Raw genomic sequence first — 27,814 nt, forward strand, 5'->3', positions numbered from 1 at the left:
AATACAGTAACACCCCGCTTAACGCTTTTTCAGTTTAACGCTGTTTTATTTGAATAGGGTATCCCCGAAAATCGCACACCGCGTGGGATTCCCCGATATCCAAAGCGTAACTCAGAAGTGTAGTATGCCGATCGCCGCTGATAAAAGTGCATCGTACATTTACATATAACCCATAAATTATTAATTATTTAACATTGTTGCCGTTATTGTAAGTATAAATAGATGAAATACAGTGAATAATTTAGTGATAGGTTTTCAGATTTATTACGGGTGATAATAAAAAACGAAAATAAAGCGACAAGAAAGAGCATTTCGCTGGACACTAAAATGCAAGTGCTTAAACGATTAGATACTGATGAACGTTATAGAATTTATCTAACTTAGAAACAGGCATTTCAGTCAAAATGGTTTTCCTGCCACCTAATACAACCGACAACTGCCTTGATCAAACCGATGGATTAGGGTGTTATATCAAATTTCAATGTATATTATTTGCGGAAATTTCAAAGCCGCTGGAATTAAAAAAACTCGTTCTCTGGTTTAGCAAATGCATTGAGGTATATTGCTATTGTTATAAAATATTTAAAGGGGTGTGTAATCAGTCTCATAATAAAGTGCTTTTTGCTATTAATAATTAATAAATCGTGAAGGGAATATTTGAATTGACTATATAAATATATAGTTCATAAGGATTGATAATATACATTATGAAATTGATTAAAAACAAACCTTTATCAATTGCACAAAATTTTAGTTTTGAACAATGAGCGAGGTGGCCGGCGACCTTCCGCTTAAGGCCAAAAGGTGTCGCGTCGAGGCTCGCGGCGGAGCACGCGGAGTCCGCGCGCCCGCCGCCGAAGCCGCTTCTAGACAGGTCGGTACCGTTTTTGATATTTTCCGAAACTCGACATGTTTCGTATCCGCTATTCAAATTTCAATTCGATCGTCTTCCTTCGGTTGACACCCCTCGCACATGGCAATGTTTCCGTCTGCTCAGCTCTTCCGCGAAAAACGGCCGTGATCCATCCAAAACCAGCTGGCCGTATTTTACGCCTTGCGATTGCGGTTGTTTCGAACGTAATTTAAAATTCATCGATTTTACGCCCCTCGCATCTGATGCAATTGTAACGTACTTATTGGCTCTTAAAACCGTTTAGCTTCTACATTTTCGGCCATGAACATATTCATTTATTCCAAACAAAATAACTTAATTTTGTTTCAACTACTAACACAATATTTCGACAATGTCACTTTTATGCATATATTTGTTTTGATATCAATACTCGAAATAGATTACATATTAGAACAAAACAATGAATGACCCAATTCTTTTCTATTTAAAATAATAATATTTATATGTAGTATTTGAACATGTGGCATTATGAAATGTTAATTAATTATCTCACATTTTTATACTAATGTAGTTTTTAAAAAATTCAAAGTCAAATTCATATCTGATATAGAGTGTGTAAAATTATAAAATTAAAATAAATATTGCTGTTTGATTCTAGTAAATTATCCTAAACTTTCGTCAGCTCAACATACTCCCCACCACTAAACTATCAAACTCTTACTTGTACAGTGATAGTATTGTTTTAGATGTTTCTTAATATGTTACAGTGTCATTTTTTTGTGCTTTGAATATTAAATTACTCCAAAATAAAATTCTAATTGAAACGTTCAAATTATATTACTCTTCCCGACCACAAATACACACATTGAGTAAATGTGCAGATGACTGATTTGAAAGATATTCAATGTTGTTTCCTAGAATCAATAATCATTTCATCATTCCTGAAACAAATCGTATTATTTGTATATTGCTACATAGTTGAAAAGTCAGATAAAAGAATGTAGACACTGGCGAAGTATATACATTTTTCGCAAAAGCATTTTCAATAATAAGGAATTCAGTTGATATTTGCTTTCTGAAATTTAGGTCCAAAAATCTAAGTAATTTTGGGAATAAAATGTATTTTTTTTATTTTTGCCAACCCTAATTCGGATGACAAAATTACTTATTTTTATGCAAAAATAGCATAATCTGTGATATACTTTGATTTTACTGCTGAACATCGATCAGATTAACGACGATTTATCTAGTTAAAATGTATTTTTGTTTAAAAGTTTGTTAATCCGTTTTGATCAAGTTGCCGCTAGTTCATTTTTAAATACAACATCCAAAAAGTGTACAAATATATATTGCCAAATTAACAAAGTCATTGTAAATTCTCTATAATTTTTTATTATTTATTACTATTAATGGGCTTCTATTTTTATATTTAATATTTTTAATTTTGTAAATTATTCACAACTTGACTTTGTTATAAATGCGCTTTGCATCATTAAATGGTTATTACCTTTACCAGTGAGCATCCGGCTGTCCTATACATGACAAGTGCGGGTGTATCGTAAATTTTAAATTTGACTTTTTGATCAAAAGATCTTTTCGGAATTATATTTACTAATCCTGGGATTCATAGTTATCGTAAAAAGTCTGGTTTCCAGGATTAGATACCATATCAATAAGTAATAATATTAAAATATTTAATCTTTTTTCCATTAGCCATGTTTAATTGTAATAATAACCGATTTTTCTAATTTTTGAGAATTGTAGCTGATCTGCTTATAAATTGATAAATGATTGATTCGAAATGTATTTTTGTTAACCATTTCTGATACATAATAAAAATAAATACAACTTTATATTAAAAGAGTTTTATAAATAATCCTCTTAACATTAGCAATTTTACTATTAGCATAATCTTTTGATTCCTCTATTAAAAATCAGTAAAGTTAGTAACAGACAATATAAATAAATCGATTGGCTACTGACATTCTTCTGCTATTTTTGGCTCGACTGTTTCATTGCCTGTTCATTGGATGTGCTGATATTTTTATCTTAATATCATCATTGCTTGAAAAAATACAGTAGTACCAATAAATGGTTTATTCATATTTAGAATGTCTTCGCCCAAATTAACTACGATGCTATTGTTTCACCATAATCAAGCAAAAAAATGAATGTGAAAGCTTAGCTTTTCATCACTCTTATCTAATTCATAGCTGCTATCTTTATTCTCACAATTGGTCATGTTTCATTAACCTGTTAACTGCGTTTAGACGTAAATACACGTCATTCCAAAACTTGATTTCGATGCGGTTGGTGGGTATACTTGTCAAGTAAAATAAAAATTATCATTACTACAAAAACTTCAAATTTAGTAATATGTTCCCTTTATATTTTCAATAAAACTGCTATGTATTTTATAAAAAAAGTGAGGGTTTTTTAAAATTATATTTAGCAGTCAAAATCAAAAGCATTAAAATCGTGCTGTCACTGTTGCGATTTTATTGCTTTTAATGTGAATTTTTGACTTCTGAGAAGTGATAATTGTTTTTGCACCCCTATTGACCAAAATTCGGTTTGAATATATCTTGACTATTGCTCTTATATTAGGTTGATGCATAAGTAACGTATTTTTTCAAGAAAACAAAAGTTAATATTTTTTGATAAAATTAATTAAATCAATCAACTACATATTTTCCATTACTGCTAATAACTGTCTCCCACCTTTCTGTCAACTTTTTAATCCTATTAGAATAAAAACTTTCAAGTTTCGATGCAAGGAACGAATTTAGTGCTATTTTTACCTCATCTGTTGTATTATTTTTTTTCTATTTAAATAATTTTGTAGAGATAAAAACAAGTGAAAATCAGAAGAAGCTAAGTCAGGAGAATAAGGTGGGTCCTTTAAAACATCTTAATTGAGCTCCTTTAATTTATTCTGTGTCATCATTGCAGAATGAGGCCGCGCATTTTCATGATGAAAGATGACACCCTTGCGATTGCTAAGTTCAGGTCGTTTTCTTACGAGTGCCGAGTTTAATTTTTGCAGCTGTTCACAATATCTATCAGCATTAATTGTTTGGTTAGGTGCAATAACTCGTAATAAGTAATACCCTTCATATCCCACCAAACACAAAGCATTATTTTTTTAATGATGTTCTGCCTTTGGAGTGGTTATTGGGACTTGTCCTGGCTTGACCCAGTGTCGCTTTCTAGTTTTATATATAGACAACCAATTTTTCATCCCCAGTCACTATTCGAAGCAAAAAAGTTCATGCTTTTGTCTCGCACACAAAGAACTGTGGCAACTCGGTCCAGCAGGTTTGCGGGTGACAAGTTGTGCGGGACCCAAACGTTGTACTTGGAAACCATTCCACTGTGATTCTGATGCCTCACCACCTTAGATTGAATTATACCCATCTTCATTGAGATGTCCCTGGTATTTTGACGGGGATCAGTTTCAAGTATGTCATTCAGAACATCATTATCGGTGGTTGAAGGGCGCCCCACTCTTTCTTCATCAGCTGTTGATAAATTCCCAGATCTGAATTTAGCAAACCATCGTTGACTGTTTCGAACATCGATAGCACCTCTGCCGTACACATCACGTATGTTTTTGGTTGCCAATGTTGCATTATGGCCTTTAAAAAAAATAAAAGTAAAAAATGTCGAATATGGACTTTTTTCTCTGACATTTTAAAAAAATCACAAGGGCTCTGTATAACTCAACCGCTGACGTTAGACTAAAAAAATGTTAGAAGAAACCCTCCTTTATATAATCCAAATACAACATTAAGCACATATATTAAAACAGTTGGTTAAAAAAAATATATGATAGTCAATGTAAAAATACGACGTTACTTATGCATCAACCTAATATTATAAGTCCGTAGTAATATCGGTAAGGATAGCTATCATATTTTTAAAATATAGTGTAATATCCAATTGCAGACAAACTATGGAATGATACTTCTGTCTATTTCTTCTTCCGGTTAGTTTCCCCTGAGAGATGAGTTGGCTTAGTTTGTATTTTGGACTACTGGTGAAAATGTATTTGGATTTCACTAGTGAAAACATAACTACTGAGAAATACACTTTCACTGTAGCATTTATATATTGCATGTAAATAAATAATGATGAGTATGTAAATGTATATATTACTATATATGGAAAAGTTAAAATCATATCATTTTTTAGCACCTGTTAGATAAATTATATTTTTACTGGTAATAATATATATCTTGAAAATGTATTCCTATATGATTTCACTGAAATTATTTTTTTAAATATATTTTTGGGATAGATTCGAGACTGTTTTTTTAGATTTTCTTTGAGGGATAACCAGGGAATTTCTGGTTTAGAATCAGGGACATCATTTCAGAATTTTTTATTTTGTATGTCATATATTTAAACAGTGAATCTTAATGATATTAAGATTCAGTGCAAAACATTTTTCTGGCTTAATTATCTTACAAGGGTGTAATCGTGTTCTTCGGGTTGGAACTTGGAGTTGATTGGCATCCAACCACTGCCTTTCATGTCGCATGTTAAAGTAAAGGATCCACTTCTCTTCTTCAGTAACAATTCAACTCAAAAATAAATTGGCATATTGAAATTCGCTGCATGAGGTTTTCCTCGACAATTTATGAGATACCCATGTTCTGAAAATTATCACCTTTCTTAATTTTTTAAATTTCAACTAATGTAGGTGATACGTTGAGCTTTTATGCTATCTTTTGTATCATTAATCTCGGACCTACTTTGATAGCAGCCCTAATATCCTCACTAAAAACCTTCAAGGACTACCCGCCCTTACGTAGGTATTATTTATTGTCAAAAACAAAAAACTGCAGACTAATTACAATTTAATAATAATATTCTAAAATGTACGAACCACAACTCCTCTTCACAGACAGATTTTAAATATAATTTTCTTATAATACACAGTTTTGCTAAGTTAATGCTGCCTAGTTTAAAAAACCCCAACTTGATTCAGTTATTAATTTGTGTTTTTTTTATATGCAGTTCTAGTTGCAAAAATTGCATAAAAATGAACGGCGGACAGGGCCTCCCAATCGGAGGCGGCAGCGAAGTCACCGCGCTCGCCGAAGAGCTAGCGCGAGCGGCGGAACTTGCTTTGAGTCCTTCAGCATCTCAGGACATGAGGATGCAAGCTTATAATGCTTGCGAAAGGTATGTCTCATTTATTTTATATAATGTAAACTATCTGTCGTCTTTGGCTATTATATACGACGATTTTCATTCAGCTTCAAAGATGTTTCACCGTGGTGCGCACAAGCAGGACTGATATTAGCCAGCGGCAGCCAATACTCCGCTGAAGTGAGGCATTTTGGTTTGCAACTCATGGAGCACACTGTCAAGTATCGTTGGACTCAGATATCTCAGCAGGAAAAGATATTTATAAAGGCATCTAATTTATCTTTAGATTCTTTGGTTATGTTACGCTGTATTAGTCTAATTTCAAGTTAATCTGTAGGAGAATGCCATGAAATTGGTGGCTTCTGGGGGATGGTCTGCAGGGCATATGAACGACGCTCTAGCTCGTGTGGTAGTCGAAATGGCCAAACGGGAATGGCCGCAGCAGTGGCCTGCTTTATTATCCGAATTGAGTGATGCTTGCACCAGAGGCAATCGACACACCGAGATTGTTCTTCATGTGCTGTTGAGACTGGTGGAAGACGTTGCTACGCTGCAAGTGAGTATAATGCAATAGTTTGGCTTTGTATTATGTATTTTCGAATTTTAAAACATATACTTATTCATTTTAGACCCTAGAATCCAATCAAAGGCGCAAAGATATCTACGCGGCGCTCACTAGCAACATGGCCGAAATATTTGCATTCTTCTTGCGTTTGATCGAGTTACATGTTCAACGGTTTAGAGAGTCTACCTTGCAGGGAGACTTCCACTTGGCATCCGAGCATGAACGAGTCGTTCAGGTATAATTCGACTCTTCTCTAAGGGTATAAAAATGTAGGCAGTTAATTCTAGTCGAGAGATAATTTTAGAAAGTTATCACAATTTCGTAATAAGCTACACAACACAGTCACTCAGTCCATATTGTGCCTTTTCGTCTTAGAATGACACATTTACAGTAGAAACAAATATTGGAGATTATTAGAGATAATCACGTGGAACAATGAATCACTTGATTAGCCTTTTGCGTTAGGCTAGCTGCAATCTTATAAGCGGGAGTGGATTCTTCGATGTCTTACTTGTAACAGTTATCTTTTATTATAAAATTTGTTTTATTTCTAGTATAAATAAATATTTACAAAAAACTGAATACAAGGAATTATTCTCATAATTCAAAGCATCGCTGTATTTTAAAACTAAATATAAATAAAATTAAAAAAAAACTGCTTTTGAGGATTAGTTGCCGAAATGCATTGGTTTTGTTTGGTACTTGTTCATTAACACGGTGCCTGCCCCGCGGAGCCATGCTCATATTTTAACAGTTGCGAAACGTTCATTTGCTGTTCAAACCCAAACCTAACCTGAACGTTTAGGTTAGGTTTGGGTTTGAACAGCGAATGAACCTTTTGCGACTGTCAAATTTAAGCATGGCGCTGTGATAATAAGCAAGTACTAAAATTTGGTTTAAATAAAATAGTTAATAAGTTAATTTTTTGGTACTTTCCTGTCAAATTTATTCATTTATTTATATACATAAAATTACAAATATCATTTTTTAAGTAGATTCGTTGCGGAGAGTTATTCTTGGGGTGTTCACTCGTTGCCGCTCGTTCGCACCTAACCTGTTTAAATTGTAGAGCGTATTTATGTAACGAGTGAGCATTGGTCAGAACAGTGAATACCCCATGAAAACAACAAAACAGGTTCTTGCAGGAATTATACAGCTTCTGTTTCGGTACAAAGCATTTTGAACACATTCATTTCAATGAAAATATAATTGTATATAATAAATTAATAAAATTAATAAATTTGCCTCTCCCTAATAATAGGAAAGTAGCTTAAATAAAACTTTTTATTAAAGTTATTTAAATTTTAATATATTAAATTTCAATACTCATTTTTTCTCTCAGAATCACGCGCATCGCATTATTTTTCGTGGAAACAAAATTAATGCATTTCGTCAACTCCTCGAGTTTCAAAACATTCAGTTTCATATTTTTTTAAACTAGAAATAAAACAGTAAATAGATTAAATAAATTTAATAATTTTGATCTTATGCAACCCACAGATTGAAAATCACCGATAAAATACTTGTAACATATGTACCAATACAAGTCAAAACGTGTTAATGCGACTTTCGCGCGTGCGCTGCATTACTTCAGTGTATGTGTGCAAATGCAGCGTAGGCCTGGTACTAATTATATAAAATACATGTTTATATAATATTTTTTTAATTTGATTTAATGATTTCTATAGAAAATAATACTAATAAATTAAAGAGTATGAAATAAATAAACATAACAAAAAATATTTTATATTTATTTTATAAAAAATATTGAGAGCCTTTGAATCGATATAAAAAATACCACAAAAGTCAAATAATATATAAAAAATTATAAAATAAATTAACAAAATTTAATAATAGAAAAGTGCCGTTTACTATAAATGCAACATAAAATAATAATAAATAATTATGAAAAAATATGTAAAATTAACTCACTCCCAAATGTAAAAATACTAACAAATTAAGAAATGTGTATTAATTAACTCACTACTCAAAGGGTTAAATACACTTATTTCCAGGCACAATGAGGATGGGCGAGTGTGTTAAAATAATAAATTATTAATGCAGATTGACTACAAAAAAGTATGATTAATTTGTTGATGCCTTTGTTTTTAAATCTGTAAAATTTAATATAAAATTTAGTATCCTTATTTATGTATATATTGATATGATAGGTGGTGCTTTTAACTCTCACCGGCTTCGTCGAATGGGTTTCAATGAACCATATAATAAGCCACAACGGTCGATTGCTACAAATCTTATGTATCTTGTTAAGCGATGAAGCATTTCAATTGCCCGCTGCCGAATGTCTGCTCCAAATTGTCAACAGGAAAGGCCAGGTACGTTCAACATCACGACGTTTCCGTCGAACGGATTAATTCATAAAAATAATTTTGATCTCAGGTGAAAGAGCGCAAACCTTTGATGATACTGTTCAGCGAAGAGGCGATCGGATGCATCCATAGAGCAGCCGTCATGAAAGCCAATAACGTCGACGAGAAACATTATCTGTTTTTAAAGAAGCTCACTCAAGTGCTGTCTGGTCTCGGTCAGCAATTGGCGTCCCTGTGGAGCCGAGAGGACGGCGTATCGGAGCGTCCTCAACATATTGCGATATTCTTAGAGACGATTCTCCTCTTTGCCGCTCATCCGTCGCTGACTTTGGCTCATACGGCCTCTGCGGTTTGGGTCACGTTGCTGAAGCACGAGCATGCTCAACGTGATCCTGTGCTCTTGTCGTTCATCCCTCGATGGGTCACGGCCACGGCGCCGAAGCTTTTGAAAGTGTCTTACCCTCAAAGACCAGTGGGAACTAACTTAGACGCTTCCGGCTATGCGGCGATCGATTTTGATAGTGAGAATGAGTTTGCGTTTTTCTTTAGTCGGTGCAGGACTGATTTTCTAGATAGTTTTAGGTGAGCTATACAATTTAAAAATGTTCATATATTTTTTTTTAATTTATAATAATCATGAATTCATTTCACAGGCAGGCTACGTTGATCGCACCGTTAGTTACGTTCGGATATGTAGATCAATGGTTGCGTATAGTATTATCTAAAGCTGCGGCACAATCTCATAATACGCATGGTAATATTCAAGATCCTGTTTATTTAGAGTGGGAGGCTTTGTCCCAGGTATGTATTGTTCATACACTGTGTCTCACCACTTAGAGATCCGTTGATATTAATTTTGTTTGTATTGTTTTAGTTGTTGGAAAGCGTTTTGTCGCGCATTTTAATGGTTTCGGAAAGACCGTCAGTTCAGTCTGGTCTATCGCTCTTAGAATTGTGCCTGGCTCTTGAACCGCAAGATCCACTCTTGTTATCTCTGCTGTTATCGTTCATCTCGGCTTTGTTTGTGTTTTTGAGTATGTCGTCGTGTCAGATAACTCAAGGTAAATACAACTATATTTTTAACTTTTTTTCGCAAATATTTATATGTAAAATAACGCATAGTATCATTAGACTTTTACCATTTTAAAAAATCTTATCTAATTTATTTTTTATATTCGATTGATACATATTATTATGTGAGATGAGAATATTGAGAATTTGGGAAAATTAGCTTTTTCAGTTTTAATCCCCTGGTTGCTGAACTCCCATACATCCGTTTTTGCTAAATTGCCGATAATTGCCAGATCCACGTCATCGTAGAAGAAATTTAATGGACTGGATATTTGCTTCAGAAGAAAATTTAAAAAAAATCTAAATTTAACACTATAGAGGCCGCATAAAATCGCTACAAACTTACGCAAATGGCCGGCGATTTTTACGACAATGTCGTATTTTTTTACTTTTTTGGAAAATCGTTATAACTTTTGAAGTAATCGTTCTATAATAAAGATTTTTTTGCATTGTGCGTAAAATGAACAAATAAACATGAATTATATATTGGTCAGCTGTTGTCAACCTTGAACGTTCAGGAAATGATTTTTTTTTACGAAAAATGTTTTTTTTTTAAATAAATTTCGAGATTTATGGTCATAATTTCACTTGAAACAATAATAAACTGGCACATAATACAAACATATGTTTTGAGGTCGTCTCCAGCTTTTATTACCGATGACTGTAATGCGAGATGAAGGCAAGCTATTCTAGATTTTACTGTCGTGTATCATATTACAAAGGGGGCTCTCCATTAGATATTATTTATGATTTTGTTCTTGTTGAATGAAAGTGTAGAAGCAAAATGATAATAAATCAAAGGGACCACCTGTTATGTGAAATTGGCAGGGGTCACCAACTATATAAAATTGAAAATGACGATTTGACGCAAATGCAACTAATAAGTGTTTTAAATACAAAGTGGAATATTCACTTACATATGTTTAAATAAAAATAGACAGATATAAAAGCTTTATAAATTTATTTATAAAACGAAACATACAAATATACATATACATACATAATAAAAAAAGTACAAAAAAACTTACGCTATAATTACAAAAAAAATTACATACATACATAATAAAAAAAGTACAAAAAAACTTACGCTATAATTACAAAAAAAAATACGCTCAAATTACAAAAATATTTGAAACACCAGTATTTAAAATAATTTTTTTTAATTGATTTAAACACAAATTCAAATACAATGACTCGAAACCGATTCTGACGAATATGTTGTTTTCTCAATTTTTCCGATAAAGAAAACATGCCTAAAAACGCTGACCGTTTATTTAAAGTTCAAAAGATTATTTTTCAAAAACATAAAAATTAAAAAAAAAATATATATATAATACAATTTATAAAAACAAACTATACGAATTTAATATTTATTTTTCGTATGATATTTAACGAAACAGTCACCTACGTGGAGCGGTACTTTACAATTCTTGCACCAAAAATATGTTCGTTTTGTTATTTTATTTTTATAACATACGTGGCACCTTCTTCGTACTTTTTTGTCCGAAGATATTTTTACCAGCTGGTGTTTATTTAATTCCTTTCGACCTGATAACCGTTCTATTGGATCAGATATTGTGGAATACGAAGTTGAGGGAATATCTGCTTCAATATTATCGTTTTTTATCCAATTATTGGCCAACTGTAGTAAAAAATCGTGATAATTACATTTTTTGACGACGTCAGTATTTAAAGTTTGATAAGATCTAAAAGCATTAAAAAATGCACAATTTATTAGGTATAAACCCACTTTTTTTGTCCACTTTTTCGTTTTCCTATATATAGGATAATAACTAAGAAATTGATCAGCACGATCCACTCCTTTCATGAACATATTATAATCGGTTATACAATTAGGTTTTTTTATAGGATTGCCAGTTTTTCTATGTATTTTTCCTGTGTCTATTATATTTGCATTATGTATGGTTGAAATCATACGAACCACTCTTTGTTTGGTAGTTTTATATAACTGAATCAAAATTTCACCACAACGAGCAAATTTGCTCTCCATTATACTTAAATTTTCCCGTTTTAAAATTAGTGGTAGGCCTCGATTTAACCTTATCGTTCCGCAAACTCTTGTTTTATTTAAAAGTAATTTTTTTGCTAATTCTACACTATTATAGAAATTATCCATGTAAAGATGGTGCCATTTATTGATGTAGTCCCGCATTAAATCCATCACGGTTTGGTCAATTTTTTGGGTTGCTCCAGAATATAATTTAAACCCTAAAATATAGCCAGTAACCGAATCGCAAACCATTCTCACGAGTATCCCGTATTTAGTAATTTTACTAGGGTTATATACTCTAAAATTTAGTCTTCCACGCCACGGTATCATTCCTTCGTCTACAGATAAATTTTGTCCCGGATTAAAATTATTTTTAAAAGTTTTTGAAAAATAATCAATTAAACATTGAACTTTGTGTAACCGGTCAGCGTTGGGAGGTATTGCTGAATTATCTGAAAAATGCAAATATTGCAAAATTTGCTTAAACCGGAAACGGCTCATTGTTTTAGAAAAAATTGGCGTTTCAATTAGCAAATTCGTAGACCAATAATCGTTTATCCTAGCTTTTCTCACTAGTCCCATTATTATAACTAACGCAAACCACTTTTTTAGTTCTGGCACTATTACGTCACGCCACTTTGAGCTTTTTTGTGGAACTTTATATTTATGATAGTTTTGCGAATAATATTTATTAGTTTCATCACATATAACACCGAGAAGATCGTCTCCCAAAAAACACTTCACCACGTCTTCTACTTGTTCACACTGCTGTACTCGCGATCCTGTCATACCTTGAAAAGGTTCATTATTCCTGGGGAAGTCAATATGCGACCAGTCAACAGGCTCTTCTGTAGCGCTTTCTTCTGCGTCACTTTCTTCATCGCTTGATAACTGCATTACTCGGGGAGTAGTCCTTGTCCTCTGGAAAGAGTCGCCTGAACTTTCTTCTGCGTCAACCGCACTTTCTTCATTGCTGTCGGAGTTTTCGCCACCCTCGACGTCACTAGGCACGTCAGAGAAATCATCGGCATACTGATCCTCAAAGGTTTCGTTTTCTATTCTAAACAAGGGATTGAAAACAAAAAAGAAAATAATAAAAAAAAATACATGAAATTGTAATTCAATAATATTATAAATAATAAAATAAAAATAAAATTACCTTGCAGCGATGAAAAATATAACAGCAAAAAAACACAGTCCACACTTGTTCGAATTCAACACACGAATGAGTTATCCCTTAGATGCAGCCGGATTATAAACAAAGTCAGAAATATGTGAAATACATATGGCATATTAGAGGCAAAAAATAAAAGATACATCGTTACAGGAAGCAGTCAAATATAATATACAACGGCGTAGTTTGGCTTTGTAATATGAAACTTATCCGCCAAATTTCTCGCATTTGCTGCTGCTGCTGGTAGACAAAAAAAACACCGAAAATATATTATTCAATATAGATCCCACACAACAAAACTGACAGCCATGTGTTTTCAACAATTTCTTCCTTTGTTTTGCAATTTAGTTTATGTCGAAATCTTCTCGGATTATTATATTTTGAATAAAAATGTTATTCTGCAAATTTAGGCAAAATATAATTCAATATTGAATTTATTCTACCGGCCAAATTGAAAAATTGCCCAAAGGAGCGGGTATTCTGCATTTATCCTGATACGCGGTACATGTAATTATTCATAAGTAGACTTGATAAAAAATATATTTTTTTTTATCATATTTTATTTTATTATTCAAGCTCAACAATCTATTTTTACCTGTTCCGAAATTCAAAAATAAAATAAACTAATCAGCTAAACAAATATCTATTTGGTTGTATTTATATTTATCCTGAACTTGTTGTAAAGGCCTTATGAATGAATGATACAGTGAGATATACTATAGGCTTATAAAAGGTTGAGAGCCACTGCTTAAAAAACACAGGGCTTGTGTAACCTGATTTTAAGCATTAGTACGTGTATTATATTTATTATAAAAAACAACACTAAATATAACACGTTATATAAAGAAAAATTATGCACAACTAAAATATATATACAATAATGTAGGTGTACAAAAGGTTGAGAGCCACTGCTTCTAGTAAAATGTTGAAATGATAAATAGGTTTTGATTTCATATAGAAATCGGCAACAAAACGTGGCACAAGGCTTGAGCCACCAGACCTAAAGCGTTGGCATATGCATGGAACACGTGTGAGCCACCGGCTTTTAACGTTTGGATAGCCCATGGAACAAATGTTGGACCATCCGACTCGAAAGTGTTAAGCTTACAAAACAGTTATTCATGGGGTATTCACTGTTCTGTCTAGTTAACTGAAAAACTAAAAAAATAAAATCTTACAGAAATGTATATAAAAACACTACGCTGCAAGAAGCATTATATTATTTAATGAGCGGTTATACACGTCCACGGGGAAATTAAACACGGAGAGTAAATGGTTAAAACATATCAATCAAAAATATGTAACTAAAAATAATTTTTGAGTATCTTTTCAAATGCATGTGTTAAAAAGCAATCACTCTTTAAAAATATGTTAAATAAATGATGATACAACTGAATTGGTGTGTAATTTTACATAGTTATCTTTGTGACAAAAATCATGTATGAGAAAATCTAATTTACATTTCTATAACAAAAATCAAAATTACAGGAAATTGTGTCGCTATGTCTGGAGTGTCTCTGCTGCCTCGCGTATTGGACAAGATATTCGCCGCTCTTGTTTACACGGGATGCTCTCCAGGCGAAATCGACAGCAAGGAAAGTCGATCCAGAGTGGTCAAAAACGTGAGACGGCATGCCGCCAGCCTCATGGTCAAAATCGGCCACAAATATCCGCTCCTACTCTTGCCCGTGTTCGATCGCATCCATTCCACTATTAGAAAGCTAAGCGCCGAGCCGTCTCAGCTGAGCACACTGGAAAAAATTACCCTTCAAGAAGCACTCTTGCTTATTTCGAACCACTTCTGCGACTACAACCGCCAGAAAGCTCTCATCGGAGAGATTCTGGGCACGTGCGGCGAGCAATGGGCGCTGATGGCGCCCCACTTCGAAACAGCCACTTCCTTCATGCATTTCGTCGGACTGGACAGCTCTCCCGTTTTGCCTTCGACGCACGACCACAACGGCCAGAACAGGGGTCACATGCTGCACTGCGTCAATCTGCTGTTGGGAGTGATCAAAAGGTGTGCCTGGCCAGACGATCCTGATAAGTAAGTCGATCGATTTACACTGTTAATTGTTGTATTTACTAATTTGTCGTGTGATTTTGTAGGGCATCTCGCGGCGGATTCAGCGGCGGCATGACCCCTGGTGGTAATCCTATCTGGCGGAATCCTTGCGCTGAGCACGTTCTGCCTATACTTCCACGCGTCCTGACGCTTATGAGAGTGTTGAATCAGCTATACGATCCCCAATCGCTGCAACTGCTTTCTGAAGTATAACTATTAATATTCACTAACATTTTCCATGAATACCAAAAATTATATATTTAAATTTCAGGGCTATCGCAATGCTTACAACATGTTGGAAGTTGATCGTCAGAATCTGCTAGGCTTGAGCTGGGCCGGTCAAGTGGATCCGTTAGATCCCAACTCGAAGAAGACTTTGATGCCTTTAGATCGTATGCAACACTTCCTCACTGAACTGAACGACGCTTGCTGTCACATGCTCGGGTATATAGTTTATCTCATATTAGTGTTAGTAAATTATAGATATATCATAATATAATGTGCCATTTACAGGTCTGCCGGACCATCTATCGGGCGAGAGTTGTATCAGATATCCGGCATAGGTCCCGCCATAGTGCAGACTGTGCTGTGCGGACTCGAACACATTCCGGATTATAGGCTGCGACCAATCATACGCGTATTCCTTCGTCCTTTCATCTCATCGTGTCCCACTGTGTTCCACGCTGACGTTTTGATGCCGATAATAGCGCACATTTCATCATTCAGTAATAATATTTTAATATAGATTTTTATCTATCATACAGAATAGTTTGATTACAATGTAAAATTATATTTACAGTGCATAATAGATTGTGTATCAGATGGCAATACATCATGTCGCTCTACGAATCTGGAAAATTCGAAGAGGAAGGCGGGAACGATACTCAAGAAGTCATCGAAGATATGTTAAACAGGAATTTAACGAGAGAGTATTTAGACGTTTTAAAGGTACGTGTTTCTCTTATCCGCTTGAATGGAAGAAAGCCGAGGTTTAATGTGTAATATAATTCAAAGGTGGCTTTAATCGGCGGCACTATTCCGGTGCAAGGTGAAGACGGATTAATGGATGCCGATGATAGCATGGACGTCATGGAAGTACCCGGCGTCGGTTTGACAGCACGATCCAACACTCCACATCACGCGTCTATAACAACCCAAGAACATGTCGGAGAACTCGGCAATATGCTGTTGGCGTGCGATCACACTTCGATACCTATTTTGAATACCATTTTGAGGTATGCATATGGTAAAATATTTGCTTAGTAATTAGTTCTAATCATTGTTTTACTGCCATTTAGGGCTTTGTGGTGGAACGACAGCATCTGTTCGTTGAGGGCTTGCTCTTTGCTCGGCGGATGTGCACGAGCATTAGCCGCCAGACCAGTGAACAACATGTCGCCTCTAGCGTCTCTACCGGCAGATGCATTGGCGTCTGTTCTGCAAGCTTTACAGCAGCACGGCCAGCACGAGGCTAACCAAGCCGCTTTGCTGGCACTCGGCGTTCAAATTTATGAGGCTTTGCGACCACGATGTCCAGCTATGTTAGATGTAAGAACTTTTTATTAGTATGTATAACTGGCGAAATGTCTCTTGTTCGTAGTTAACCGTTTTACAGGCTACGAGTTATTCATACAGGATAATCTAAAAATAAATCTGATATATGGGTGCTTTTGCGATTCCTGTATAAACTGTAGAAACACCTAATGGTGGAGACCAGTCTCGTACTCATTTCATTATTTTGGCATTCTTCTTTTTTCATTATAATTTTGACAAGGTTGCTTAAATTTTTAACTTAGTGCCACTTCTCCATCATTATAAGCTGTCGTAGATTATGAGGTGCAGTTACGCAACATTTGTATTGGCCCTGTACTCAAGCTGATCCAAGAATCCTCTGATGACCGAGTGATGGTGAAGCTTACAATTCTAATAAAATCAACCATTTTTCTCCCAACTGTTAAATGGACACAATCAACTTCTAGACACGAAGCGAGTCTTTCCCATTCCACTACTTCATTCAAATCTCGGTCGAAGTTGCTCACCAATATGACTTGTATAGTTTCAGAGTAGATCTTAACCCTTTGCTTGCCAAGCCTTTTAGAATTACTATCTAAATATGTTTTTTTTTTATTATGTATTACATAATAAAAAAAGGTTTTTTCTTCTGAAGCCATTAAATGAACCATTCTTTCTTCAATGATGATATTGAATTCAGTAATTTTCTCTAAAGTAGCAAAAGCCGATATATCTGATTTCGGCAACAAAGGGTTAATCAGCCCCAATATATTTGTTTGATTGTAATATTTATTAACTATTTTCAGGTCATGCGTCAAATTCCGAACGTTAGTGCTGCAGATTTGAATAAATTAGATGAAAAATTATCAGCTGCCCCTACAAAGGGCAACAAAATCGAGAAAGGCAAAAAGGACATGTTCAAAAAAATTACTAGTCAGGTATGTTTATGATTGATTTATAAAATATTATTATATAATTAATTTATCTTCTTCGTTTTTAGTTGATCGGACAAAGCATCGGGCAGCGTTTTCGCAAGGAAGTACACATAGGCAACTTGCCGATGCTGAAATCCGTACCAAAAAACAAGCAATCTAGCTTATTAGACACTCACCACGACAGCGGTATAATAAATCTTTACGCCGAGAACACCATATCATAGCATTCGCCCTGTCCTAGTGAACAGTCCTAGGAAAGTGTCTGTGCGAGGAGAAAGAGTTTAAAGACAATTAGGGTATGAAATTGACGGTGCGCAGGAGTGTTAACACCAATCGCATATTTATTATGATTGTTATATTTTATTTTTTGTACTTTTTTTGTGTACGCTTATCAATTTATATATATATTAAATATAATATATACGTACGAAGTAATATATATGTATATGAGAACGCTTGTAATAATCGCAATGTTCAAATTGCTTTAAATTTACATACTTTGCGAATAATATTCAATTCAATAAAGTAATGTAAAATAGTTCCTAAAAAAGTAATCGTAAAAGGCCATGCGATTTGTCCGTTTATCTGACGGTTTATATGCGCACTGTTTATTAATTATGAAATTTAAATATTAACTTTGTTTTATTACATTAAAAATTAATTTATGTTCATTTTTAACGTTTTTTTTCTGTTTTATTAAGTTTGTCCGTTAGACAATAATTTATATTTTTTTAATTATGAATCATTACAATGTGGTAATTTTTTTAAATTAAAATAGTGTGATACTTAGTTTTGAACGTCAACTATGACAATTCTACATTTTTCTGTAATTGTAAAGACAATAAAATGATAATTCCGTTCATTTAAAATAACTCAGCCTGGATGGCATTTTTTTTAATAATAAAATAAAGACTATGAATCATGTACAGGTTAGAGTTAGACAATGTACTTGAATAATTTATATGTATGTATGTGTATACAGCAAAATTTAATACATTTGTATCCTATTCGATAGAAATAATAATAATTGCAGAAATATGTTCGTTTTATTTATAATAACAAAATGATTAAAAAATTCCATATTTTATTTGTGAATGTTTCCGCTAATTTTGTTTATTCATTTATAAGTGAATAAATATGAATGTGAATTCTGCAAAATACTGATTGTATGAAGAAAACGTTTTTGATTAAATTTATGATAACACAAAGCATTTGGTGAAATAGTTTATTAATGGTGTCTGCTTGATTGCACATACCTATGTATATAATATGACAAAAGCAAATTAGCACTCGTATATGTGGGGTCGGGGGACTAACATAAGTCAAAAATTGCCATTTTTTTATTGATGCAATGTATCTAACTCCTGTCAATACATTTTTTTTAAATATTTCTTTTTCTAAAAAATATATAATATGAATAAAACATAGTTGTTTATAAATTAGTTTCTTGTCTCGTGTAAATTTGTCATTTTTGACTTAAGTATTTTAGTCAGCCGATCCTAGATATGCATGTACATATAAATATATATTATATATGTACATAAAATATACACATCTATTCTTATTACAAATGTGCACAAAATATTTTATAAAATGAATAGTGGTGCACACTAGGGCTCATACAAAAACTGGTTTTTGATTTTCAGTATGCTTGCAAAAAAATAATATATGCTATTAATTTATTTAGATTAAATTAAGACTATTGTAACCTAACAGGTTACCCCAATGCATCACGATGATTGAATGAATTTATACAATTTTACAAAAGAAAACTTGAATTTGTAACTGCCGTATTTATGTCATTAATAAATGACATAAAGAGCAGAGGGCCCAGGTTGGACCTTTGAAGAACCCCCGAAGGAGTGAAATATTCTTTCGACAATCAGCCATCATAGGTTACAAACTGTCCACGATCGCTCAAATAACTCGTGAATAACCAGGTAAAATCATCCGAGCAACCGAGGTTTGACAATTTTTTTTAATAATAACCCACGACAAAGCTTGTCAAATGCCTTCTCAAAATCTGTATATACGACGTCTACTTGAATTCCCGCATCGACTAGTCAAGATCGGTTAAACGCTCTAGCCATACTATCTATTCATAAGGATTAACAAGAAATCCAACATTTGTTCATATGAAATAAAAAAGAACAGAAAGTTTTCTCAGAAAAATCTCATAGCGAATAAAGAGTTAAAATATTTATTTATTATTATTATTTTTCTTGTCTTTAACTGTGTTTTATATTTTTTTTCTGGATTTAAAGAAAGCATGAGCGATTAATAAGATGACTTTACACCGAAATGCAACCAAACTTATTCAGCTAAATAGCTGCCTGCTTCATAATCATTGTCACACAATCGGCATGACAGATCCCCAAATATCAAAAGATAAAAATATATGTTTTATTAGCGTTTACGTGGTTTAATCAGTGTTAACTTTCAATCCACGTACTAAATATCTATAGCATGTTCACGATTTACACGTACCTTGTTAATTTGCAATTCCAATAATTATATTAAATCGTTAAATCAATCGAAAATACTTTATCAACAGATGTCATTGCGTAATCGACCATCTTTTTTATTTTATGTGAATTATTTCAATTATATTTTATGATTAATCATTGTAAGCTCTTCAATTTGGAATAATAACATTATACATGCATTCGATAGTGAACCTTGTGTATTTTGTTTATTTGTACATAGATACCATTTTCTAAGATCATGTGTCTCCATGGAAATTTGAAATAATTATATTATTTTTTCTGATTGGTCGGAACCGTTTGAGAATTGCGATTATGCAATAATAGGCTTTATGTATATGTAAATAGATACTATTATTTCATAGCAGAATTAAATATAATAAAAAATAAATTATTAGCTCCACTACCTCCTCACCTATTCTATACTCCTGGTAGATTATGACAAAAATCCCGTACAAAACCGATTCGTGTGTCACAAAATGGTTTTCTTTTAGAATATGGCTCTTGAGGTTCTTATCTCAGCATAATTTGCAAAAATTGAAAAAAATAGTTTTTTTATAATTAAAATAATAAATTAATTGTCAGCTACCTTCTCGCACTCCCAGTAGATTATGATAGAAAACCGCTTCGTGTGTCACAAAATGGTACTTAGATGGTACTGCTTCGACGCTACTTTTGTGATTGCTGAATTAAGAAAAAAACCTTTTTCAATAATTAAAACAATAAATTAATCGTCAGCTTTACAGACTGACTAAAGCGAGATCCGCTAAGGAATGTATTGCCCTATGTCGCCGTCACGTCAGTGTTACCAGAGTGCCACCTAATTTTTGCCATAATGAATAAATAGGCCCCCAAAATTACATATTTTATTTATTATAAAATCAATTTAACCAATAATATTGGAGCATTTTCTAGTAAAATTAATATAAGCCATGCGGTGCAATTTTAAATGTTCGGTATAACTAACATCTTACATTCACATAAAGAAACAAATTGAATCAGTTGATAAAAATACACAAACTTGCATCAAGGACTGCATAAAATTTTGTGGCATACACAAACTGCCGTTAAGAGAATATGATGAAACCATCGATTCGAACAATCAATGAGTGTTTTCAGATATAGTTTTATATAGTTAGTGTTTTAAACGATACAGCATAAAATAGTCAAAAACCAAGAAAAATGTAATTTTAGACTACAGGTATAAAATGTAATTAAAAGAAATTAGAAGTGAAGAGAATAAGGCGACATTTGTTTCTTTGCAAGCAGACGAAACAATCGATGATTGTCTTACACTACATACAATTCTCAGCCCGTTGAACAGTTTCTGGCGTTTATTGTTCATGATAGAATTGCTGTGGAACTCAGTGCGTTAAAATCTCAAGAACAATTGTGGTCTTGCCAGCTTATGATAATGCAACAGTGATGAGCGGATTACGAAAGAAGACAATTTAAATGAGCAATACATAATAGGTTTCCTTAAAAATTTGCCATTTATCTAAAAACAAAACATGTCCAAGTACTACTTTTCGATAAAAACAATGTCTACGCCGTTAAAACATTTAAACGTTTTATTTTATGTGCAGGCAATAAATTTATAAGGTTTCAACAGATAATGTCACCGAAATATAGCAATTAACTGTTTGAAAATAAAAATAAAACATTTTTTTTATATGGAGTTTATTGTTCTGAAGATTAAACAGATAAGCTTACAGTAATCTGATTTAAAAGTTAACTTCATGATCGTGATTCTGTATCCAGCTTACAACTTCAACTTGGTACGTCTCCAGTGACGCCTCTTGGCGTTGTATCTAAAAAAAAAACACCACATTACAAACACGAACTTGACAGTATGCTTCAAATACAAATAAAAAATATATTCACCTGATCGTATTACCGGTACGCATACGTATCCATTGTGGAATGGGTCTGTTTTGTTTTAGCTTTTTAGCTAATTTGCGCTTGATGATGAACGTCTTGTGCGCCGACTAAAAAACGATAATACAAACGATTAGAACGTATACAAATGTTATGAATTGTTTAGGTGTGTGTATATGCAATATATTTGGTTTTTAGTGTGAGGTTTGACAATTTAGACACCATCGCGAAAAGGTGTGACAGTTGAAGAGTTGAACATAAATAGCGATCGGTTATGGTGGAACTCAATCGCTGATGAACATTTACGTTAAAATTTAGTTCTAGATCGATCGGATGGCGAAGATTATTACGGAAATGTTTAGGAGACCGGACTCACCATGATGTCGCCGCAACGGGTCCGCGCTAAGAGGGATTGGTGTTGCCTACAGCGAAAATAGTATTCGACATGTAAGAAAAGTATAACCTTAAAATGAGAGAAGCAAATTCGAATAGCTTATAATCAAAATGTATTATACTTATATTTTTAAGAATCGTGGTGTGAAATTTATTTAAAAAGCAAATTATCAATTAAAAATAGTATATTTTTAAATTTATATAAATAATATTAAAAGTAATGAAATTTTAAATTGTCTTGTTTCATTAATCAGTATGTAAATTTTTTTTTGCTTTTTAGTTCAAGTTTTATTTTATTAACACAGATATAAGTGGCATAATCTTGTATTTGTTGTTACGTTCATTTTAAAAAATTCAACACGTTTATTAACATTAAAATAGAGCACTAATATTTTTAATTACATAACAAAAAGTTGAAAAATTCTGCATTGTTACGCCACTTGGTCATACAAAAAATATTTGTAAAAATTTCCATGAAGTTTCTAATTTTTTTACTTAAGTACCTATGTGTGGATCGTAAAGATCCTGCAATTTTTTATCCATTACTTACAGCATTTTTCCAGTCAAAATATCTCAAATATAATTACAATAATGAACTCAAAAAATAATTTTAACTCCCTCTCTCTCAATTAAGAAACACAAATATTTTTCTCTCACAAATAAATATTGACTTATTATTTATTTAAAATCTGCCGTTGGAACAAGACAGGCGTTAAGCCAGTATGTTAGAACGGTAAACACAAGCGACAACTACTAAGTACACTAAGATCTCTTTTTATGCGGTCGCTACGTCCCACAAAAAAACACATAAAAAAGACCCGACACACCTATAAAACTAAAGGATAGGTTCCATAATTTTCTAAAAACGTATAAAACTAACGAAATTATAAATATATCGAAAATCGTATAAAAAATATTATTATATTTCAGAAAAATAGTAATCTTAAGATATTCATTCGAAAATGTTTATTCATATTTTTATACAAAACTTAACTAAACTAAACATTTTTTACATTGTTTTGGAATTATCGTCGCTATATGACAGCGTTCGGCATGATTCACGAACTGGTTTCATTTCATTACTAGAAGATATAGTCAGCGTATCTAATCTATGTCCTGAAGGAAAATTAAATTAGCCTCAACTTTGTATGTTGATTTTTCCACTTTGAATAATCAATGCTTAAGCTTTGCGATGGCTTTGTCATTTTTTTGTCCAATTTGTGATATACAGATATACAATTTTGAAGCTCGCGTTGAAACTATAATTCGTTCAGAATTATCATATTTTTCCAGGAAATGGTTTGTCAATTTACTGCAAAGTTGAAGACCATCTCGAATTACATTTGCAGTAAGTGTGACTGGAGTTTCACCTTCTTCTGATTTATTTTCGTTTTCTGGTTTTTCGAAGATATCTAGAGTTATACCAATAATGTAATTGTCATTCAAGACATTATCCTCAAGTAATTTGTCGACATTATTTTGAGAAAATGTATCAAAACATTTCCCATAAATTTCGTGTAATGACGTACGTGTAACTTTTGTTCTAGTTTTAAAATTACGCGTGCATCGTGTTTTGTTTGTTACAGAGCTGTGTGTCAAATGTATAAAGTAATAAAATGCCCAGATTGCTAGGCATTTAGAATTTTTTAATTTATTATTTTTGTGTGTGTTATATGTTTAGAGACGTATGTTTTATTTTAAGTATTTAATTTCTTAATATTATTAATATTTGTAAAAAATAAAAGAAGATAATTGTGATTTATTGCGAACGTTTGAGAAATGCGTTTGTGTGCTTTCATAAACAATGACATATTCTCGTTCTACGCTTGATTAAAAATATTTCGGTCTCTTATTTTCGTTTATTTTGCAAGTATTCATCTTTTGTTATTATTATTATTATTATTTAATAATCTCATGATAATTAATTCTTCGATATTTACAGTTAGTCTTTTCTGTATTTTATTTTTCTCTTTCATGGACGCCATGTTTTTTGTTATAACTATGTTTTGGCGGGGCATGATTAAAAAGCACGGGTGTTCCAGGAATACGCATGGGCGTCGCTTCAGACGCAATCACGGGTTACAGCTTTTGTGCGCGCGCGCGTTTATTGTCAAATATTACACAAACATGAGTGTTCTTCCTGCTTCGTTTGAGCATATCCAGCTCGAAAATAATATTTATCGAGCTAATCTGTTGACTGCTGAGCACTTGGAGCAATGGATGAAAGAATATGCCGAGAATTCCAGTACTGCTTGGTCGATTGTTCGAAAAACGAATACGCAATCGCGTATCCTATACAGGTTTTTATTTTTATAATAACAAAATTTAATATATGATATATGTAGAGACGATCGGTGAAGCGTTACGCCTACTTCTTCTCACTCACTCTCGTCACGAAAGGGAATAAATATAAGTTCCTTGAAATATTGACTATGGATGACACTTTTCTAGGAAATTGTATATTTGTCATCACAACAACTTTCGAAATATAGTGACCACAAATACTACAAAAAAAACGAACTGCTTGGCGAAAATAGATATTCGTATCAAGCTAACCACTGTTCATACAATAAAAACTGATAAATACGTCAAGGTGTGTTTTGTGTATGTTTACTTATATACATATTAATATATTATAATAATATAAATTGTATTTATATTTTACAGAATGGTTATCCTGCAATTATCAAATTCGACTCAACACACAATCATAATATCGACTCTCCTGAAGTTTTAAATTGCTTAAAACCTAGTTCTGAAACCAGAGCTATATTTGTATCATACTTCAATGATAATTATGGTATTACAAATTTATTAATAAACCTATTTATTACTTCAAAAAAAACAACATAATACATAATATAAATATTTATTATATTAGATGTCGCAGGGGCCATGAAACTACATGAAAAAAATTTGGAATTGAAATATGGAACAAATGCTAAACAAATGGCTAATTCATACATCAACCCCAAATATAGATCGGTTATGTATTGGTATACAAAATGGAGATCTACACATTTGGGTCCGCGCCCTAAAAAAGTTCCTAAGGTACTTATTGTTAAATATTATAAAATTATTACATTATTAAAAATTAACATTTTTGTTTCAGATCTCAAAATCAAAACTTGAAGAGGATAATCTCAATAATTTTGCCCCATTGGTGGAGGAAACACCAATATTAGATGATAGTTCAGAAATATCTCAAAGTGCCGGACCAACTACTTCTGATATTATCGAACCTGATAGCTATGAACTTTTTATTGAATCTAGGACTAAAACATTAGATACAATATCTAAAAAATTTATACAATTTACAAGTCTTAAACACGAAGATATTTTAGATAAAATTTGTGATAAATTTAATTCGATTAATTCTTTAAAAGATTTTAATAATGTAATCAATCATTTTTTAAAACAGCCTGCACCTGCAAAATTAAGATCTGTAACTAAAGTGCAACCAACTCCGATTAGTCGGCGCCGGTCTAGGGTTGCTAGAAAATGTAGCGGTTGCATGTAGGCCGACCAGCACTTACGGATAAACAAAAAAGAAGGAGAAATCTATCGTCATCTAAATAAATAAAAAGCAATGTCTGTATGTATGTACCTTATAGACTCAAAAACTACTGGACCGATTACGAACATACAACGTATAATTGACCATGAGAAAAACATGGATTCAATCCACATATTTGCAATGATTTACCTTTATATTTATTGCAAAAGGAAATTGCAATCATTTGAATAGGAATGGCATATCTGTTGGAATCATTGGTATGCGTGGAAGCAGCACATCTCATTTGAATTTGCCACTTAAAATTATTGTTTGATTGACATTATTTAATAATTTATTGACTGTCAATCTGGTACCATTGTAAAGATGGTTTGGATCAACGTTTCTAAGAAGAACGATAGGAACACCATTCTTTTTAAAAAATATTATGTGGTGGCAATCCAGCTAAATCAAGTGAATTCAAGAATTCAGTTGGATGATTTAATGCTTCATCTTGTTTCATAACACTACTGATTTATAAGTATATGTTTCGCCTGGTAACACATGTTGAATGATGTTAATAACATTCACCTCCACGTTTTTTGCAGTTAATATTGCAGGTTCAATTAACCATTGATGACTTTTGTAATGTGTGATATCTTGTAATACGCATTGAATCAATTTTTCTTTTGAGTGTGTGATACTGTAAAAGTTGATTGGTAATTTAACGCAGCTCTAACTGAGCCAAAACGGGTTCGAAAAGCTTCCCGAGGTAATGGGAAGCAAATTAAGCAGAGTCCAGCCTGCTATTATGGAAGTCACAGGCACGCATCTTAAAACGACGGACCAGCAACTTCACATTGCGTTACATTGGAAAGGACAACGTATCCGTCCAGTGTTCTTCGCTCAAGCAACGAGCATTATTAATGGAAGGATTCGGGTCAAAGCTGGCAAGTGTGCGAGCAAAATGGAGATAACCATTTTGATGGTAGAGTACCTAGATGTCCTCTTCTAAGAAGAAATTTGCTGACGTGTAATTCGACACAAAACAGGCGAGCTAGAGCTGTTGCTCAGTGAGTATTAAATCGTCATTGTCATGGTTACCAAGACGTAATTTAAACCTCACGTTAAAATATATTTGCCTAACTTTGTTTGCCTCCGAAGAGACCGACTCTCAAGGCCAGGTGGCAAAGTCGCGATTTTTATTAAAAATTTATAAAACACGCGCATATTAATTTATGGTTTATATAAAATATATGACATGAGATGCCGTCAAAATTATCGGGAGCGTTTTGAGCCCAACAACAGCGTTACCTGTCGGATTTAATTCTATAAACACTTCCAGTTCTATTAAGAACAAACTGAAATTTTCAGCAAAATCGGTCCTGTGATTTTTGAGTTTGGCATACCTACACATACGAATATTGCCTTTTATTTATATAGGTTTGTGTATATTTTATTTTATTAAATTTGTGATATATTTTCCAAAAATTTTACTACACTTAATGATAATTTTTTTTATTGTATAACTTGACCAATTGTAAACTATGAAAATGGTTACGAACCAGTATTATACATTTAATGTGTGTGTGCTATTGCATCTATGTATATTTTTGTAATAAACTTTTATAAAAAAAAATCTTATTGCGTTTCAGTATAATTCTAAAATTTAATATACATACCATGCATCCAGTTGAAATTATGAATCAAGTTTGTACACATTGCAAAGCATTGAAATCCAAAGATGCACTTGGAATATGATCTTAGAATGGTAAAGTTAAATTGCCAGTATTGAATGCACCGCTTGAGTCATTGGTTGCAGGTACTAAAACAATCAAAACATTTTTTGTATGACACGAAATTATAACAATGCTTTCAAATGACTTCGTTTGGT

At 32.9% G+C, this 27,814-nt stretch overlaps 3 protein-coding genes across 3 annotated transcripts; 2 read left to right on the plus strand and 1 right to left on the minus strand.

Moving 5' to 3' along the window:
- Window positions 1-803: 803 nt before the first annotated feature.
- Window positions 804-18,709, plus strand: Ranbp21 (exportin-5-like protein Ranbp21). Its single transcript, XM_088201523.1, has 18 exons — window positions 804-874; window positions 5,876-6,043; window positions 6,118-6,277; window positions 6,348-6,566; window positions 6,640-6,810; window positions 8,747-8,911; window positions 8,976-9,487; window positions 9,559-9,706; window positions 9,780-9,966; window positions 14,650-15,208; window positions 15,271-15,433; window positions 15,498-15,670; window positions 15,740-15,951; window positions 16,026-16,174; window positions 16,241-16,461; window positions 16,525-16,774; window positions 17,545-17,676; window positions 17,739-18,709. The coding sequence occupies exons 2-18, from the start codon at window positions 5,901-5,903 to the stop codon at window positions 17,895-17,897; spliced, it is 3,723 nt and encodes a 1,240-aa protein (XP_088057649.1). The 5' UTR covers window positions 804-874; window positions 5,876-5,900; the 3' UTR covers window positions 17,898-18,709.
- A 2,903-nt stretch (window positions 18,710-21,612) lies between these two features.
- On the minus strand, window positions 21,613-22,443 carry RpL39 (ribosomal protein L39). The gene is made up of 3 exons (XM_088201328.1): window positions 22,411-22,443; window positions 22,041-22,144; window positions 21,613-21,967 (listed from the first exon to the last, which is right to left on the minus strand). The coding sequence occupies exons 1-3, from the start codon at window positions 22,411-22,413 to the stop codon at window positions 21,919-21,921; spliced, it is 156 nt and encodes a 51-aa protein (XP_088057454.1). The 5' UTR covers window positions 22,414-22,443; the 3' UTR covers window positions 21,613-21,918.
- Window positions 22,444-24,181: 1,738 nt separating this feature from the next.
- On the plus strand, window positions 24,182-27,559 carry LOC148227086 (uncharacterized). The gene is made up of 5 exons (XM_088201546.1): window positions 24,182-24,727; window positions 24,879-25,020; window positions 25,095-25,227; window positions 25,309-25,478; window positions 25,540-27,559. Exons 1-5 carry the CDS (start codon window positions 24,342-24,344, stop codon window positions 25,945-25,947), a joined length of 1,239 nt encoding a protein of 412 aa, XP_088057672.1. The 5' UTR covers window positions 24,182-24,341; the 3' UTR covers window positions 25,948-27,559.
- The last annotated feature ends 255 nt before the right edge of the window (window positions 27,560-27,814 follow it).

The sequence above is a fragment of the Plectrocnemia conspersa genome, unplaced genomic scaffold (assembly GCF_051122295.1).
Source record: "Plectrocnemia conspersa isolate PC_06_02 unplaced genomic scaffold, ASM5112229v1 ptg000013l, whole genome shotgun sequence".
Classification (NCBI taxonomy): domain Eukaryota; kingdom Metazoa; phylum Arthropoda; class Insecta; order Trichoptera; family Polycentropodidae; genus Plectrocnemia; species Plectrocnemia conspersa.